Genomic DNA, 18,428 nt, shown 5'->3' on the forward strand with positions numbered 1-18,428 from the left:
CTTGGCTGGGGCTAGAGATCCAGAAAGGCCACACTCCCTCATCCGGCCGTTGGCCTAAAAGGCCTCAGTTAGGCTGGCTTATCTCTGCTCCATCTGGTTTCTCATCTCCCAGTTGAGTAATCTGAGCTTCTTCACATGAAGGTCTTGCAATTCCAAAGAGTAGCAAGAGAGTAAGCCCCAAGGCAGGCTTTTTCAGTTTTCTAGCTGCTTCTTGAATCTCTTTGCTAATGTACAGTGGCAAAAGCAAGTCACATGGGCAAGCTCAAAGTCAAGGAGTAGTGAGAAAGCTCTACCTCTTAATAAGAAAAACAACAGAGTAACATCGCAAAGGAGCATGCATAAAAGGACAAGAGAGATCTGTGGCTTTTTTGCATTGTACCACACAATGAAAGAGGATAAAAATATGTCATGGAAAGCAGTATGGGTGATAGGATTATATAATATGTTCATATAAAATTATATCTGCAGATATGTGTATATATAAAACCATAATGGCTTTAAAACTGGGAATTCATATGAGAGAAAAATTCAATAGTAAACATATTTGGTAGACAACTATATTAAATTAAAAAAAGGAATTTCAATTATTCCTCCTGTTGTACAATGTGTTCTGCCAAAACCTACAGAACTGAGTAGGTCTACACATCAAATATACTATTTTGTTGTCCTACTTTTCATTTTGTTGTCACTTTAAATTGCTTAATATGACTGACATTTACATATTTTTCACACTCCATCTATAAAGAATTTGGTAACAATTTGCCTTATAATACTTTCTTTACAGTAGGAAGGCTTTTTTCATAATGCATTAAACTGACAGCATTTTTCCTAGTATTAAATCTATATTTTGTGAGGCTATGCAAATATGAAAATTCCCCTTCATTCATTCAGTGCATTCTTAGAGGATCGCTTCTAAATAATTTTTTCATCTCAGGTGAGAGAGCTTGACAAATTTTTATTATGTAATATATTCATATAGGATCTGTCTTGGATGGATTTTGATATACACTTAGACCTGACTTCTGTGATAAGGCTTTCTCATTTGCAAGAAACAAGGTTACATTCATGTATGAATATTGCGATGCATACTCAGAACTGATTTCTGAGTAAAGCCCTTTCCACAGTCACTGCATTTATAGGGTTTATCTCCAGTATGAATTGTCTGGTGTTTATTGAAATTTGACCTGTCAGTGAAGGCTTTCCCACATTCTGCACATATATATGGTTTCTCTCCTGTGTGAATTCGTTGATGTACTTTGAGATGTGGTTTCTTGGAGAAGGATTTCTCACAGTCAGGACATTTATAAGGCTTCTCTGTAGTATGAATTCTCTGATGTGTAATTAACTCTGACTTCTGGAAAAAAGCCCTTCCACAATCAGCACAAACGTAGGGTTTCTCTCCAGTATGAATTGTCTGGTGCTTATTAAAATTTGACCTGTCGGTGAAGGCTTTCCCACATTCAGCACATATATAAGACTTCTCTCCAGTATGAGATTTCTGGTGAGTATTGAGATTTGACCTGTTGGTAAAGGCCTTTCCACATTCGGTGCATATATAGGGTTTCTCTCCTGTGTGAATTCGCGTATGCATCTGGAGTTGTGACTTAGAAGGGAAAGATTTCTCACAGTCACTACATTCATAAGGCTTCTCTCCAGTATGAATTCTTTGATGTGCGATCAAGTGTGCCTTCTGGATGAAGGCCTGCCCACATTCAGTACATATATAGGATCTCTCTCCTGTATGAATTCTCTGATGCATCCTGAGTGTTGATTTTTGGGTAAAGGCTTTCCCACATTCACTGCATTTGTGGTGTCTCTCTCCAGTATGAATTTTCTGATGTACACTGAGGGCTGAGTTCAGAGAGAAGCCTTTCCCACATTCACTGCATTCATAGAGTTTTTCCCCTGTATGAGTTGTCTGGTGCCTAAGTAGAGATGATACCTGGAAAAATGATTTTCCACATTCACTGCATTTATAGGGTTTTTCTCTAGTATGAGTTTTCTCATGCATAATTAATTCTGAATTCTGGATGAATGCCTTCCCACATTCAGTACATATATATAGTTTTTCATCTCTATGAACTCTGAGATATATACTGAGTAGTGGCTTCTCTGTAAAAACATTTACACATTTACTAAGTTCATGAGGTTTTTCCATAGTATGAATTCTCTGAGATGCAAAGAAGTGTGACTTCTGGGTGAATATCTTCCCAAATTCAGTACACATATTTGCTTTTTCCCCAACAGGAAATTTCAGATTGTGACTGAGTGCTTGTTTGAGATTGAGTACTTTTCCACACTGATTACTTTCACAAAATTTCACTCCTGTATGCATATTTTCATGATTAGTATAAGAAGAGCTCTGGGAGAAAACTTGACTGTGTCCAATAATTTTATCAAAGTTCTTTGTCGCTTTGTTTTTAGTATGAATGTGTAAGTCTAAATTATGCTTAAAACTCTTTTCAAATGAGTCACGTTTATGGGGTCTTTTCTGTGAAGCAATAATATGATTTGGGCTTGGATGAACAAATTTTCCACTGTCTTTATATTCATAATGCCACTCCGTATTCAATATTTTTTTATTTACGAATGTAGCATGACTCACAGGTTTGTTCTGTTTTTCCTGATATCTTTTTATCTGTTCAGCATCTTGCCACAGTTCTAAAATGGAATACAATGAATCGTCTCTCATATCTTCACCCTCCATTTCACTATGAAATGAAGCTTTCCCAGAAATTGTTTGTTTTGAGGTCTTAATCCCAAACTTCCCATCTAAAAAGAGAGGGGAAAAAAAAGTAAAATCAACAGAAAGAATAGATAAGAGAAGATTAAAAGGTACATATAAGTTAATCCAAATTGAACATAAGGAAACCAACAAATTCAATGATGATGATAATGACGGTGACAACATTGACAGGAAATACATATATAGCACCTATTTTGTGCCAAGCTTTTGTATGACACTTACGATGTTCCAGGCATTATTCTAAGAAATATATACATACAGACTCATTTAATCCATTCCAAAGTCCAATGAGGTATTTTCTATTATTATTCACCTATTGTAAATAAGAAAAGTAAAGCTCATAATGGTTATATATAATTTGTCCTAAAATATGGTTATTAAGTGTTGGAGATTAGAGTTCAACATATGCAATTTAGCTCAAATTGGGTAGGAGGCTTGAATATTAAGTAGGGTGGACTAAAGAGTAAAAAGACAAGGGTTTCCCTGGCCGGTTTTTGCTCAGTGGTTAGAGTGTTGGCCTGTGGTCCAGAGAGACCCAGGTTTGGTTCCCGCTAGGGGCGCGTACCTTGGTTGCAGTTTGTCCCCGGCCCTGGTTAGTCGTGCGGGTGGCAGCCACTCGATGTGTCCCTTTCACGTCGATGTCTCTCTCTCTCTCTCTCTCTCTCTCTTCCTCTCTCTCCCTCCCACTCTATCTGAACAAAAAATGGAAAAATGTCCTCGAGTGAGGATAAAAAAATAAATAAAATAAAAAGACATAGGTTTTCAGGAAAAATATCGATGGAGAGCCTAGGCTTGGAGGGGGTGACTCAGAGTCTAAGTCCTCATTAGCTTTAGATTCTAAGTCTTCACTAATCTTGTTGCTTCTTGCTTATTAACAACAATGCCAAATTAATGTGGTCAACAAAACAATTTAATTTGCTAAGGGAGAATATCCCAAAACTTCTCATCACAAGGAAAATAACTTTATTTTTTATCTCTATATGAGATGGGCGTTAACTAAACTTTCTGTAGTAATCATTTCACGATGTAAGTAAGTCAAGTTATTATGCTGTACACCTTAACTTATATAGTGCTGTGTGTCAATTATATCTCAAAAAACTGAAAAAATTTATTCATGCCTCTAGGAAATATATTGTGGTAATAGCCATCTTGACCTATACAAACAATAAATAGATGTCTATTCTCCAACTCGCCATCATGTGTAATTGTTTTCTACTTAACACAGCACCCATCAAGAGTTGAATATGCATTCTTTTCAGAGATACATGGAACATTCCCCTAGACAGACCATTTGCTGAAGCATACAGAGTGTATTCTCAGACTACAACAGAATTAAATTACACAACATAAAGAAAATAGACAAATTCCTTGAAAAAATACAACGTATTACGTATGACAAAAAATGAAACAGAAAATCTAAGAGCTCTATGTATATTAAATAAATTTAATTTATTATTAAAACTTTCCCATTGAGAAAACTCCAGGCCCAGACATTTTCACTGGTGAATTCTGTGAAACAGCATAAGCAGAAATAACAATCTTACACAAACTATTTCAAAAAATAGAGAATGGAACTCATTCACAACTCATATTATATGGCCAAGCATAATGCTAACACCCAAACCTGACAAAGACACTGCAAAAAAAGAAAACTACAAACCAATACCACTCCGTTAAATATTTTAAACAAAATATAAAAATAGAATCCAACAATATATATTAAGGGTAATGTATCATAATCACTAGTATTTATCTCAGAAATACAAGGTTAATTTAACATTTGAAAATCAATAAATGCATGTATATATTAACAAGTTAAAAGCAATCACTTATATGATCACTCTAATAAGATGAAGAAAAAGAATTTGACAAAATTCAACACTTAATTATGATTTTTTTCAAAAACCTGTCTAACAAGCTAGGACTATAAAGGAACTCACATAACCTGATAAAGGGCAGCTCCATACTTATGATAAGAATTTTTTGCCCCTAATATCAGGAACAAGGCAAACATACCCACACTCACACTTTTATTCAGCATCAATCTGAAGGTCTTAGAAAATGAAATAAGGAAAGGAAAAGAAATAAAAAGCATGAGATTAGACAGAAAGAAGTAAAAGTGTCCCTAAAGTGATAATGATTACGTACATAAAAAGTCCCAAGGAACCTAGAAGAAAACTAATAGGTGGATTTAGTTATGCCTCAGGATACAAAGTCAATGTACAAAAATCAATCACTAGCAATCTATATTAGCAATGAGCAATCTAAAAATAAAATTTAAGAAAACCACTGCCATTTACAATAGTGTAAAAAAATTAAATACTTAGGCCCTGGCCGGTTTTGCTCAGCGGTTAGAACGTAAGCCCATGGACCAGAGTCCCGGGTTTGGTTCCTTCTTAGGGCACGTACCTCGGTTGCAGTTTGTCCCCGGCCCCAGTTGGGGTTGTGTGGGTGGCAACCACTGGATATGTCTCTCTCATGCCGATGTTTCTGTCTCTTCCTCCCTCTCACCCTCCCACTGTATCTGAAGATAAAATGCAAAAATGTCCTCAGGTGAGGATAAAAAAAAATTAAATACTTAGGGATAAATTTAATGAAGAATGTATGACTTCTACACTGAATTATATAAAATATCACTGAACAAAATAAAAGATCTAAAAAAAATACAAAAATATCCAAGTTCATGGATTAGAAGACTCGAAACTGTTAAAATGTCAATTCTCCTAAAATTGATCTATAGAGTCAACTCAACTCCAAATAAAATCTCAGCAGGCTTTTAAAAAAAAATTACAAACTGGAGGAAAAAATGGCGGCGGAGTGAACGGAAGCTACACAGACCGTCTCCCAGAACCAAACTGGAATTACAACTATAACAAAGACAAATTGATGGGAAAAAGCAACAGAAAAGCAGCTTGCGAGGACCATACAACGAGGGACACTGACTCCATCCCGGTAGGCTTGGGAAGGCGCGAGACAGGGGCTGGGAGCCCAAGGTCAGCAGCTCGGCAGCAGCCTTAGCTGTAAGCGGCGCCCGCGGGTTACACTCCCAGGCGGCTCCACAGCGCAGCCGGGACAGAGGCTAAAAAAGCCACAGCCACTCACCTTGGGCTCCGGCAGAGGGAGGGCAGACTGGACTGGAGCTGTGTCGGGACACTCAGGATTTGGAGGGCACTCAGAGCTTTTGCTGAGTGCAGCCACGCAGGATGGTGGGCATATTGCTCCTTCCCAAGGCTCTGAGGAGAGGCAGAAGCCCCTCCCTCGGAGATCCAACCCCACCCTGTGGGCCATTGAAGTGCTAATTGCAGCTCATTAACAACCAGCATCTGCCCCACCCTCGGGAAATCCCCTTGTGCTGAGCACCTGAGGGAGCTTTTCAATCAACTGACAACCCAAAACTCATCAAGTAACCTCGACTGCTAACCTCCAGGCAAAAAGCTAGAGGATAACAGTACCTTTCCTGGGCTGGCAACTTTAACCAGGAAACTGAGACTTGACAGTGGTGTTTAACGTGGGTCTTCCCTCGCTCATCTAAACACAGGAGGGAGCCACAAACAGCAGAACACCAACACCCACAGGGAAAACTTGACAGGCTCCAAAGCCCACGGTGATAGCCAAAATGGTGAAACATAGAAACAGAAACCAAATGAAAGAGCAAGAGACCTCCACTGAAGATGAGATCAATGTGGAGCAATTAGGCATGTTAACAGAGCTAGAATTCAGAGCCATGATCTTGAGGAAGCTGAACAGCATGAGTAAGGACATAGAGACACTGAAAATAAGCCAATTGGAAATTAAAAACCATCAAGAAGAGATAAAAAATGACATATCCGAAATGAAAAACACATTGGAAGGTTTAAAAAGCAGAATAGAGGAAGCTGAGGACCGGATCAGTGAATTGGAAGACAGGGTAGAAAAAAATCAACCAATCAGAAAAACAAAAGGAAAAAACTATTAAAAAACAGGAAGACAGCTTAAGAGAACTATGGGACAACTGGAAACGTAATAATATTCGCATTATAGGAGTCCCCGAAGGAGAAGAAAATGAGCAAGGGATAGAGAATATATTCAAAAAAATAGTGACAGAAAACTTCCCTAATTTGGTGAAGAAGGCATTCAAGTTCAAGAAGCACAGAGAGTCCCAAGTAAGAGGAACCCAAACAGGCCCACACCAAGACACATAGTAATTAAAATGCCACAAATTAAAGACAACGAGAGAATCCTAAAAGCAGCAAGACATAAGCAACAGGTTACCTATAAAGGAAACCCCATATGGCTCTCAGCTGACTTTTCACAAGAAACACTCCAGGCCAGAAGGGAATGGCATGAAGTAATCAAAGTCATGAAAAACAAGAATCTGAATCCAAGACTACTCTACCCAGCAAGGCTATCATTCAAAATAGAAGATCAGCCCTGGCCAGTTTGGCTCAGCGGTTACAGCGTCGGCCTGCGGTCCGGAGAGACCCGGGTTCGGTTCCCGCTAAGGGCACGTACCTTGGTTGCAGTTTGTCCCCGGCCCTGGTTGGTCGTGCGGGTGGCAGCCACTCGATGTGTCCCTTCACATCGATGTTTCTCTCTCTCTTTCCCTTCCTCTCTCTCCCTCCCACTCTATATGTACAAAAAATGGAAAAATATCCTCATGTGAGGATAAAAAAAAAAAAAATAGAAGATCAAATAAAGAGCTCCCCAGACAAAAAAAAGGCTAAGGGAATACATTAGCAACAAACCAGCACTGCAAGAAATGTTAAAAGGACTGCTGTAATTAGCAGTAGAAATGGGAAGAAAAATAGAACCACATTAAACAAAAATGGCAATAAATAAGTACATATCAATAATCACCTTAAACGTAAATGGATTGAATGCTCCCATAAAAAGACACAGAGTAGCTGATTGGATAAAAAAGCATAACTCATCTATATGTTTATAAGAGACCCACCTCACAACAAAAGACTCACATAGGTTGAAAGTGAAAGGATGGAAAAAAAATTTCCAAGCAAATGGAAAGGAAAAAAAGCTGGGGTAGCAATTCTCATATCTGATAAAATAGATTTGAAAATGAAGGCCATAACTAGAGACAAAGAAGGCCACTACATAATATTGAAAGGATCTATCCAACAGGAAGATATAACCTTGATAAACATATATGCACCCAATATAGGAGCACCAAAATATATTAAAAATCTTCTGGAGGACTTCCAAGGAGAAATCGACAACAATACAATCATAGCAGGGGACTTCAATACCCCGTTGACAGCACAGGATAGATACTCTAGGCAAAAAATTAGCAAGGAAACAGAGACTCTAAATGAAGCACTAGACCAAATGGATTTAATAGATATCTACAGAGAATTACACCCCAAAACTACAGAATACACATTCTTCTCAAGTGCACATGGGACATTGTCAAAGATAGACCACATGATAGGACACAAACTAAATCTCTACAAGTTCAAGAAGACTGAAATCATATCAAGCATCTTCTCAGATCACAATGGCATAAAACAAGAAGTCAATTGCAACAAGAACATGCAAAGACATTTCAACACATGGAGGCTAAATAACATGTTATTAAACAATTAATGGGTCACCGAGGAGATCAAGGAAGAAATTAAAACTTCCTGGAAATCAATGAAAATGAACACACAACAACACAAAATCTATGGGATGCAGCGAAAGCAGTTCTGAGAGGGAAGTTCATAGCACTACAGGCCTACCTCAAAAAAAAGAAAAATTTCTAATTGACTGTCTAACGTCACAACTTAAAGAATTAGAAAGCAAACAAAACGAAAACCCCAGAGCAAGTAGAAGGAAGGAAATAGTAAAGATCAGAACAGAAATAAATGACATAGAGACCAAAAAAACAATTCGAAGGATCAATGAAACAAAGAGCTGGTTCTTTGAAAAGATAAACAAGATTGATGGACCCTTAGCTAGACTCACCAAGAAACAAAGAGAGAGAACCCAAATACACAATATCAGAAATAAAAGAGGAGAAGTAACAACTGACACCAAGGAAATACAAAAGATCGTTAACAACTACTATGAACAACTATATGGCAATAAATTCGACAATCTAAGCGAAATGGACAAATTTCTAGAAACACACAGTCTCCCAAAACTAGACCCGGGAGAGAGAGAAAACTTGAACAGACCATTAACAACTAAGGAAATTGAAGAGGTAATCAAGACTCTCCCAGCACACAAAAGCCCAGGCCCAGATGGCTTCACGGGGGAGTTTTACCGAACATTCAAAAAAGAACTAACACCCATTCTTCTCAAACTATTTCAAAAAATTCAAGAAGAAGGAAGACTTCCAAACACGTTCTATGAGGCCAGCATAATTCTAATTCCAAAACCAGAAAAAGACACTACGAAGAAAGAAAACTACAGGCCAATATCCCTGATGAACATAGACGCCAAAATCCTGAACAAAATACTAGCAAATCGGATCCAGCAATACACCAAAAAAATTATCCACCATGACCAAGTGGGATTCATTCCAGGGATGCAAGGCTGGTACAATATTCGCAAATCAATAAACGTGATACACCACATAAACAAAATGAAGAATAAAAACCACATGATCATATCAATAGATGCTGAAAACGCATTCGACAAAATCCAGCATCCATTTCTGATAAAAATGCTCAGCAATGTGGGAATAGAGGGATCATATCTAGACCTAATAAAGGCCATATATGAAAGACCTACAGCCAACATCATACTCAATGGACAGAAACTAAAACCATTTCCATTAAGAACAGGAACAAGACAGGGATGTCCACTTCGCCACTCTTATTTAACATTGTACTGGAAGTCTTAGCCACAGCAATCAGACAGGAAGAAAAAAGAAAAGGGATCCAAATTGGAAAGGAGGAAGTGAAACTGTCATTATTTGCAGATGACATGATATTATACATAGAAAACCCTAAAGACACTATCAAAAATCTACTAGACTTAATAAATGAATTTGGCAAAGTAGCAGGATACAAAATTAACGTCAACAAATCGACAGCATTCTTGTACACCAATGATGAACTCACAGAAAAAGAAACTACGAAAACAATCCCATTTACCATCGTGCCAAAAAAATTAAGATACCTAGGAATAAACTTAACCAAAGAAGTAAAGGACCTATTTGCAGAAAACTACAGGTCATTGAAAAAAGAAATAGAGGAAGATATAAAAAAGTGGAAGCACATACCCTGTTCATGGATTGGAAGAATTAACATCATTAAAATGTCCATACTACCCAAAGCAATCTATAGATTCAATGCAATCCCCATCAAAATACCAATGACATATTTCATAGAACTAGAACAAATACTTCAAAAGTTCATATGGAACCAAAAAAGACCCCGAATAGCCACAGCAATCTTGAAAAAGAAGAACAAAGTTGGAGGGATCACAATACCAGATATCAGGTTATACTACAAAGCGACTGTAACCAAAACAGCCTGGTACTGGCACAAAAACAGGCATATAGACCAGTGGAACAGAACTGAAAACCCAGAAATGGACCCAAGGCAATACGCTCAATTAATATTTGACAAAGGTGGCAAGAGCATGCAGTGGAGTAAAGACAGCCTCTTTAATAAATGGTGTTGGGAAAATTGGACAGCTACATGCAAAAAAATGAAACTAGACCATCAACTTACACCATACACAAAAATAAACTCAAAATGGATAATAGACTTAAATGTGACCTGTGAATCCATAAAAATTCTAGAAGAAAATGTAGGCAACAAAATTTCGGACATCATACGGAGCAGAATTTTCACTGATACATCACCTAAGGCAACAGAAACAAAGGAGAAAATGAACACATGGGACTACATCAAACTAAAAAGCTTCTGCACAGCAAAAGAAACAATCATCAAAATGGAAAGGCAACCCACTGTATGGGAGAACATCATTCCCAATGATGTATCAGATAAGGGGTTAATTTCCAATATATAGAGAGTGCTCATACAACTCAACAAAAGGAAGACAAAGAACCCAATTAAAAAATGGGCAGAGGAGCTGAATAGACACCTGTCCAAACAGGACATACAAATGGCCAAAAGATATATGAAGAAATGCTCAACATCACTAATCATCAGGGAGATGCAAATTAAAACAACAATGAGGTATCACCTCACACCTGTCAGAATGGCCGCCATCAACAAATCATCAAACAACAAGTGTTGGCGAGGGTGTGGAGAAAAGGGGACTGTAATACACTGCTGGTGGGAATGCAGACTGGTGCAGCCACTATGGAAAACAATATGGTGTTACCTAAAAAAATTAAAAATTGAACTTCCATTTGACCCAGTGATCCCACTGCTAGGAATATACCCTAAGAAGCCTGAAACACCAATCAGGAAGAATATATGTACCCCCATGTTCATAGCAGCACTATTTACAATAGCTAAGATCTGGAAACAGCCCAAGTGTCCATCAGTAGACGAATGGATAAAAAAGCTGGTACATATACACAATGGAGTACTATGCAGCGGTAAGAAAGAAAGATCTCTTATTCTTTGAGACGACATGGAGGGACCTGGAAAGTATTATCCTAAGTGAAAGAAGCCAAGCAGAAAAAGACAAATACCACATGATCTCACTTATATACGGAATATAATGAACATAACAGTCTGAGGAATACAGTAGACCCAGAAACATGGAAGTAGGGCACAGACTGACATCCCTCAGAAGAGGGGGTGGGGGGGTGGGAAGAGATAAACCACAGAACTTATATGCATGTATGCATGACCAATGGACATGGACAACTAAGCCGGGGTCAGGGTGGGGGTGGGTTGGGGAGGGGGGTGCCAATGGGGTAAAAAAGGTAAAATATCTGTAACAAAAAAATAAATAAATAATTTATTAAAAAAATAAAATAAAATAAAAATTACAAACTAATTCTAAAAGCATATGGAAATGCAAATGAGCTAGAAGAGCCAAAGTAATAAAAACAAGCAAAGTTGGAGAACTCATTCTATTTGATTTCAAGACTCATTATAAAAGCACGTATGGGTTTGCCAAAAAGCCTGTGGATTTACTATATTTTCTGTATTCTTGATGCTCTGCCACTTGGTGCCTTGCTGATCCTAGAAAGACTGTCCCTCTGAAGGCTAGTAACACCTAGAGATAGTAAATGACTTCCCTGTGAGCATGCCTTTCATATGCAAACCAACCAATTCATAGGCCATATCCACCAACTCTCTCCTTTATCAAGCTTTCACAGGTTGAGCTACTATTTCCCTGCCCTAATTACCTCAGGGCCAAATAAGAGGCTACCAGGGACAGTTCCTACATCCCAGAGCCTCCATTAAATTACTCAAAACTACCTAATCCTAAACATTCCCAGCCTGTTTACTCTGCCTCACTCATTCTTTCCCATGAAAATCACAATAAAGGCTCTTGCCCATGCTCTTCCCGCGCAACTTCTGCCTCCTGGCTGACCCTGGTGATTTCCCTTGTGATCTTGCATGGTGTGGCATGGCCCCTCCCCTTGGGAACCATGAGTTACAAACTATGTTTTCAGTGGCAGTCATCTCTGGATCTGTTGGCCTCACCATACCTAAATAATAATAAAACCAATATTTTAAAACAAAAACACATATCGACCAACTGAGCAGAATGCAGAGTTCAGAAACAGGTTCACATATGTAAAGTCAATTGATTTTGATGAACAAGCCTAGGTATTTCAGTGGGGAAAAGAAAGTTTCTTTAATAAATGGTTCTGGAACAACTGGATTTCATACTGAAAAATTGAACATCCATCCTTACATTAAACACACAAAATAAATCATACACCTAAATTACAAAAGCTAAAATGATAAAATATACAGAAGAAAATATGAGAAAATCCTTGTGACCTTATCACAGGCAAAGATTTGTTAAATAGATCACAAAAAATACTAACAAGTTTTTTGTGTTTTTTTAAAATTTTTTTTTATCCTCACCAGAGGACATTTTTCCATTTTTTGTACAGATAGAGTGGGAGGGAGAGAGAGGAAGAGAGAGGGAAACATCGATGTGAAAGAGACACATCGAGTGGCTGTCACCCGCACGACCAACCAGGGCCGGGGACAAACTGCAACCAAGATACATGCCCTTAGCGGGAACCGAACCTGGGTCTCTCTGGACCGCAGGCGGACGCTCCAACCGCTGAGCCAAATTGGCCAGGGCTAAAGGATAATAAATTAAACTCTATCAAAATTAAAAATTTTGGTCTTTGATAGTCACCAGTAAGAACATAAAATTGCAAGCCACAGATTGAAACAAAATATTGGCAATACATAGATTTGGCAAAGGAACTATATCCAGCAAATATAAAAAACACAACTCAATAAGAAGACAAACCCAATAAAAATGAGAAAAATATTTGAATAGACACTTCACATAAAAATGTGCAAATGGTCAATAAGCACATAAAAAGATACTTAACATCATTATTCACCAGAGGAATGCAATTTAAAATCATAATGAGATACCATTACATATCTACTATAATAGCAAAAATTAAAGAGACTGATGATAGCAAGCGTTGACGAGAATGTAGAGCAACAGGAATTCTCAGGTATTGCTGTTGGGAATGTAAAATGGCATAGCCACTTTGGAAGACAGTTTGGCAATTTCTTATAAAGATAAGCATACACTTATTATATGCCTGGCAACTCCACTCCTGCCTCGGACGGTTTGGCTCAGTAGTTATAGCATTGGCCCGCGGACTGAAGGATCATGGGTTTGATTCCTAGTCAAGGGCATATACCTGGGTTGCAGGCTCAACCCCTGGCCTGGGGTGCATGTGGGAGGCAACCAATCTATGTGTCTCTCTCACATTTATGTTTCTCTCTCCCTCTCCCCACCCCTTTCCTTCCACTCTCTTTAAAAATCAATGGAAAAAATATCCTCTGACAAGGATTAACAACAACAAAAAAGATAACCATGTACTTATTATATGACCTGGCAACTCCACTCCTAGGTATTTACCCAAGCGAAATAAAAACAGGTCCACACAAAGACATACTAAAACATTCACTGCAGCTCATAATAACCAAATAATGAATAAATCACAAAATCATTATGCTGAATGAAAAAAGTAGAGAGTATGATTTCATTGATATAAAACATTAATAAAGATAAATATAATCTACAGTGACAAAAACCATGTTAATAGTTGCCTGGGGCTGAAGTGGTAGTAGGTATTGACTACCGGGGCATGAGGGAACATTTTTTTGTGATGGAATGTTATATATCATGATTGGGGTGGTGGTTTTACTAGTGTGTAGCCTGTCGAAACTCAAGAAACTGCACGCTTAAAATGGATACACCTTATTGTATGTAAACTATACCTTCATAAGTGTAATCTAATGAACAAAATGAACTAAGAAGCAAAACAGACAGACTCATAGAACTGACAGCTGTTGGGGAAGATAGGGTCCTGGTGGGGGGATGGAAGGATTGAGCAAAAGTGAAAAAAAAGGAGAAAAAACTCATGAACATGGGCAACAATGTGGTGATTGCCTGAGGGAGGTAGAAAAGGGTATCAGGGGGATAAATGGTGATGGAAGGAGACTTGACTTGAGGTGAACACACAATACAGTGTACAGATGATGTGTTGTGGAATTGTGTACCTGAAGCCTGTATCATTTTAACTAGTGTCACCCCAATAAAAAGAAAAAGTTGATTTTAAAAGAAAAATGCTACGTGACAGTGATCACAAAGTCAGAAGATGGGAGAGAGGCATGGAGATAAGGGAGGTGGAGAGGAGTGAGGAATCCGAAGGTGGTGTGCACAAAGAGAGGAGGTGAGGCCGTTTGCAGATGACAGTTTATTGGTATCTTTGAGTGAGAAGACGAAAGTGAAAAATAGGAGTGAGGCAACAAACTGATTTTCAATGAAGGCAAATCCTTTAAAACCTGACTGTATATGATAAGATTCTAAGACCCTGGGGTTGGGGTTAAGTAATGAAGCATAAAATGTGATGGAAGAAGAGAATATTTAAGAAATCAACATCCACAGTGAAAAGGGCTGGCATATGATCCAGAGTACAGGAATTGCAGCAATTCTCCTGGAGGAGACCCAGGCAAAGAAGACAGTTGATAACAGTAAAGAAAATAAAGGGAAAACGCAATTTGGTACCTGAGAGGCCAATGTTATTTATTCTCAAGCAGTTTCTAAAATTTAAACCTTCAAGAAAAGCAGCAACAGCATTTTAAAGGCACCAGCCTCTCTCAGAAAAAATAAGTATTTCCATATCCCCCATCTGCTTGGGTCACACTCACTCACCTGAACAGCTCTGATATGGGGTTTCCCCCTCCAATATGCATGGCTCCTCTCCTTGCTCCAATTTGAAGATAACCTCTGGTTTGGGAACTTCATACCCTGTTAATTGGACATAATAGAGAACTAGGTCCAACTAATTGCTTTCCATTTGTTCTTTAGAAAAGTAATCACATTTCATTGGGAAAACAGTAATAATCACAGAGGTGAAAGGGACTAAAGAATCTCAGACCAATCAAGAATGACATCATCAGCCCTGGCAGGTTTGGCTCAGCGGTTAGAGCGTCGGCCTGCAGTCCTGAGAGACCCGGGTTCGGTTCCCGCTAAGGGCGCGTACCTTGGTTGCAGTTTCTACCCGGCCCTGGTCGGTTGTGCGGGTGGCAGCCACTCGATGTGTTCCTTTCACATCGATGCTTCTCTCTCTCTCTCTGTTCCTCTCTCTCCCTCCCACTCTACCTGAACAAAAAATGGAAAAATGTCCTCGGGTGAGGATAAATTAAAAAAAAAAAAAAAAAAAAAAAGAATGACATCATCATACACTTAGGACATCCCAGAGCACTCAGCAGCTGAGAATGGAAATGGTTCTTAGTTTCTTAGGGCTGGTATAACAAAGTACCAATAACTGGCTGACTTAAAACCACAGAAATTTATTGTCTCATATTTCTGGAGGCTAGAATTCCAAAATCAAGGTGTCAGCAGGGTCATGTTCTATCTGGAGGCTACAAGGGAGGATCCTTCCTTGCATCTTTTAGCTTCTGGTATTTGCTGACAATCTTTGGCATTCCTTGGGTTATAAATGCAACACTCTTGTCACCACATGGCTCTCTTCTCCCTGTGTGTTTTCCCATCACCTTCTGTCTGTGAGTGTCTATTTCTGTGCCCAAATTTCCTTCTTTTATAAGGACACCTGTGATATTTGATTAGGACCCACCCCCATGACCTTATTTTAACCTGATTATCTCTATAAAGACCCTATTTCCAAATAAGGTCATATTCTGAGGTATCAGGGTTTAAGACTTCCATGCACCTTTTGGGGAGGGACAGAATTCAACCCATCGGAACTTGCTCTCTGATCCCCCACAATTAATATCTTTCCCATGTTCAAAATACACTAATCCCATCCCAATATCCCCCAAAGTCTTTATCATTCCAGTATCAACTCTTAAGCCCCAAATCATCAACTCAAAATCTCAAATATCATCATTTAAATCACCGAAATCAGTTATGAGTGAGACTTGAATGAATCCAAAATCAGAGTGTCAGCAGGGCCATGCTCTTTGTGAAGGTGTTAGGGAAGGAACTGTTTCATGCCTCTCTCCTTTGGTCTCAGGCATTACTTGGCTTAGCATCACTCCAGTCACATGGCCATTTTTTACTTGTGTGTCTTCACATTGTCTTCCCTCTCTAGGTGTCTATATCTGTGTTTAGAAGTCCCTGTTTTATAAAGACACCAGCCACACTGAATTAGGACTTGCCGTAATAACCTCATTTTAGTTTGATTACTTCTGTAAAGACCCTATTTCCAAATAAGGTCATATTCTCAGGTAATGAGGACTTCAACATACTTTATTTTGGGGGACACAATTTTACCCATAACAAGCTCCTCACAGACTCATAGGGTGGCTGTGCTTACCCACTGAGAGCAGGTGGCTGTAGTTCTCCAGCATCACCTCCTGGTACAGGCGCCTCTGAGTAGAATCCAGTTGCTGCCACTCTTCCCTGCTGAAGTCCACAGTCACATCCTCGAATGACACTGAGACCTGTAACAACACAATTCTGTTCAAGGTGACATGGTCAGCACAGGAGGATGGGGAGAAAATAGATAGGAAATAGTTTTTAATGATTTTTCACCATGCCATATGGTGTGTCTATTAAATACCTAGTTATTCTAAGCATTTACTGGAAGAGAGTTGACACAAGAAGAGATAATACTGGATGTGTTTACCATTTCTACAGGTTTTAGCTTGCAAATAGGCCCAGTCAGTCGTGCAAGGTAACTAAAGTTCCAATTTAAAAAAACTTCCATCTTGCCCTGGCCAGTTTGGCTCAGCGGTTAGAGCGTCGGCCTGCGGTCCGGAGAGACCCGGGTTCGGTTCCCGCTAAGGGCACGTACTTCGGTTGCAGTTTGTCCCCGGCCCTGGTTGGTCGTGCGGGTGGCAGCCACTCGATGTGTCCCTTCACGTCGATGTTTCTCTCTCCCTTCCTCTCTATCCCTCCCACTCTATCTGTACAAAAAATGGAAAAATATCCTCAGGTGAGGATTAAAAAAAAAAAAAACTTCCATCTTATTGACTTGAAGGATCAAAGGAGTGTTTTGTGGTCATCACGACCACTAGAAAGTCAAGGGGGAATCCAGACAGACAGGGGGTACCTAAATTCTCTGTATGAATTCTGCCCAAATCTCTGCTTAACCACTTAAATGAACTAAAATTTGAGTTACCACACACCACAGAGAAGATAGTTTCAAGTTTGAGTCCAGTCAAGTTAAGTGCTTACAAAAGAAAACAAAATCAGCAATCTTTAAAGGGACTAAACAGAATCCAAAATCTCTACAATATATGATTTACAACAACTAAAATACAATCCAAAATAACACAGAAAATGCTAGAAAGGTGTCAAAAGAAAGAGAAGAAGTTCAAGAGTAAATGCAGAGACTGACTCTGAGATGATCCAAATGCTGAAATTAGCAGTAAAGGACTTTAAACCAGTTATGCATGAGTATGCTCAAGAACATAAAGATAACAATGTACAGAATGAAAAATAGGATAGCTCAACTGAGAAACAGAAACTATAAAAAATAACCAATGAAAAGTCTAGAACTATAAAATATAATCTGAAACTAAAAAAATTCCCTGGACGGTCTTAACAAAAGAATGGAGATAACAGAAGAAAGGTTAATGAATGTTTGGGACTCTAAATGATATTACTTTAATCTACAGATTTTTTCAAATCTAGAAAATTCTCTTCTATTGTCTTTTTAAATACTACCTCTCCTCCATTGTCACTATTTTCTCCCTTTGGAACTCCTATTAAAAACATGCCAGGCCTTCTTATTCAAAATTTTAATTTGTTTTATATAATTTTAATCTCATCACCCCTATTCTGTGGTTTCCTCATATCTATCTTCTAAATCTAATTTATCCCTTATGGTTTTTTTATTTTGTTTTTAGTTGCTATATTTTTCATTTCTTGACTGGTATTTGTTTATCAAATCTGATTTTAACAGTCCCTTGATTTTTGTCATGCTTCTCATTCCTCTTACTTTTAATAATTTTAAACATTTATTTTATGGTCTCCTTTATATTTTCCTATCTTTTTCCAAGTATAATGATATTAATTCTCCTATTTATGGTATTTGCTTTTTCAAAAATATTTAAGTGCCTACTAAGTACTAAGCATTGCTCTTGGTACT

General features: G+C 38.4%; 1 protein-coding gene across 1 annotated transcript in view; it reads right to left on the reverse strand.

Moving 5' to 3' along the window:
- Positions 1-913: 913 nt before the first annotated feature.
- Positions 914-18,428, reverse strand: part of ZNF81 (zinc finger protein 81) — a 46,408-nt gene continuing 28,893 nt past the window's right edge. Inside the window, exons 4-6 of the mRNA XM_036270901.1 lie at positions 16,650-16,776; positions 15,023-15,118; positions 914-2,772 (exon numbers count right to left, since the gene is read on the reverse strand). Coding sequence (XP_036126794.1) covers positions 1,064-2,772; positions 15,023-15,118; positions 16,650-16,776 — 1,932 coding nt within the window. The 3' untranslated portion in view covers positions 914-1,063. The remainder of the gene's footprint in view (positions 2,773-15,022; positions 15,119-16,649; positions 16,777-18,428) is intronic.

Source organism: Molossus molossus, unplaced genomic scaffold (genome assembly GCF_014108415.1).
Source record: "Molossus molossus isolate mMolMol1 unplaced genomic scaffold, mMolMol1.p scaffold_m16_p_2, whole genome shotgun sequence".
Classification (NCBI taxonomy): Eukaryota; Metazoa; Chordata; class Mammalia; order Chiroptera; family Molossidae; genus Molossus; species Molossus molossus.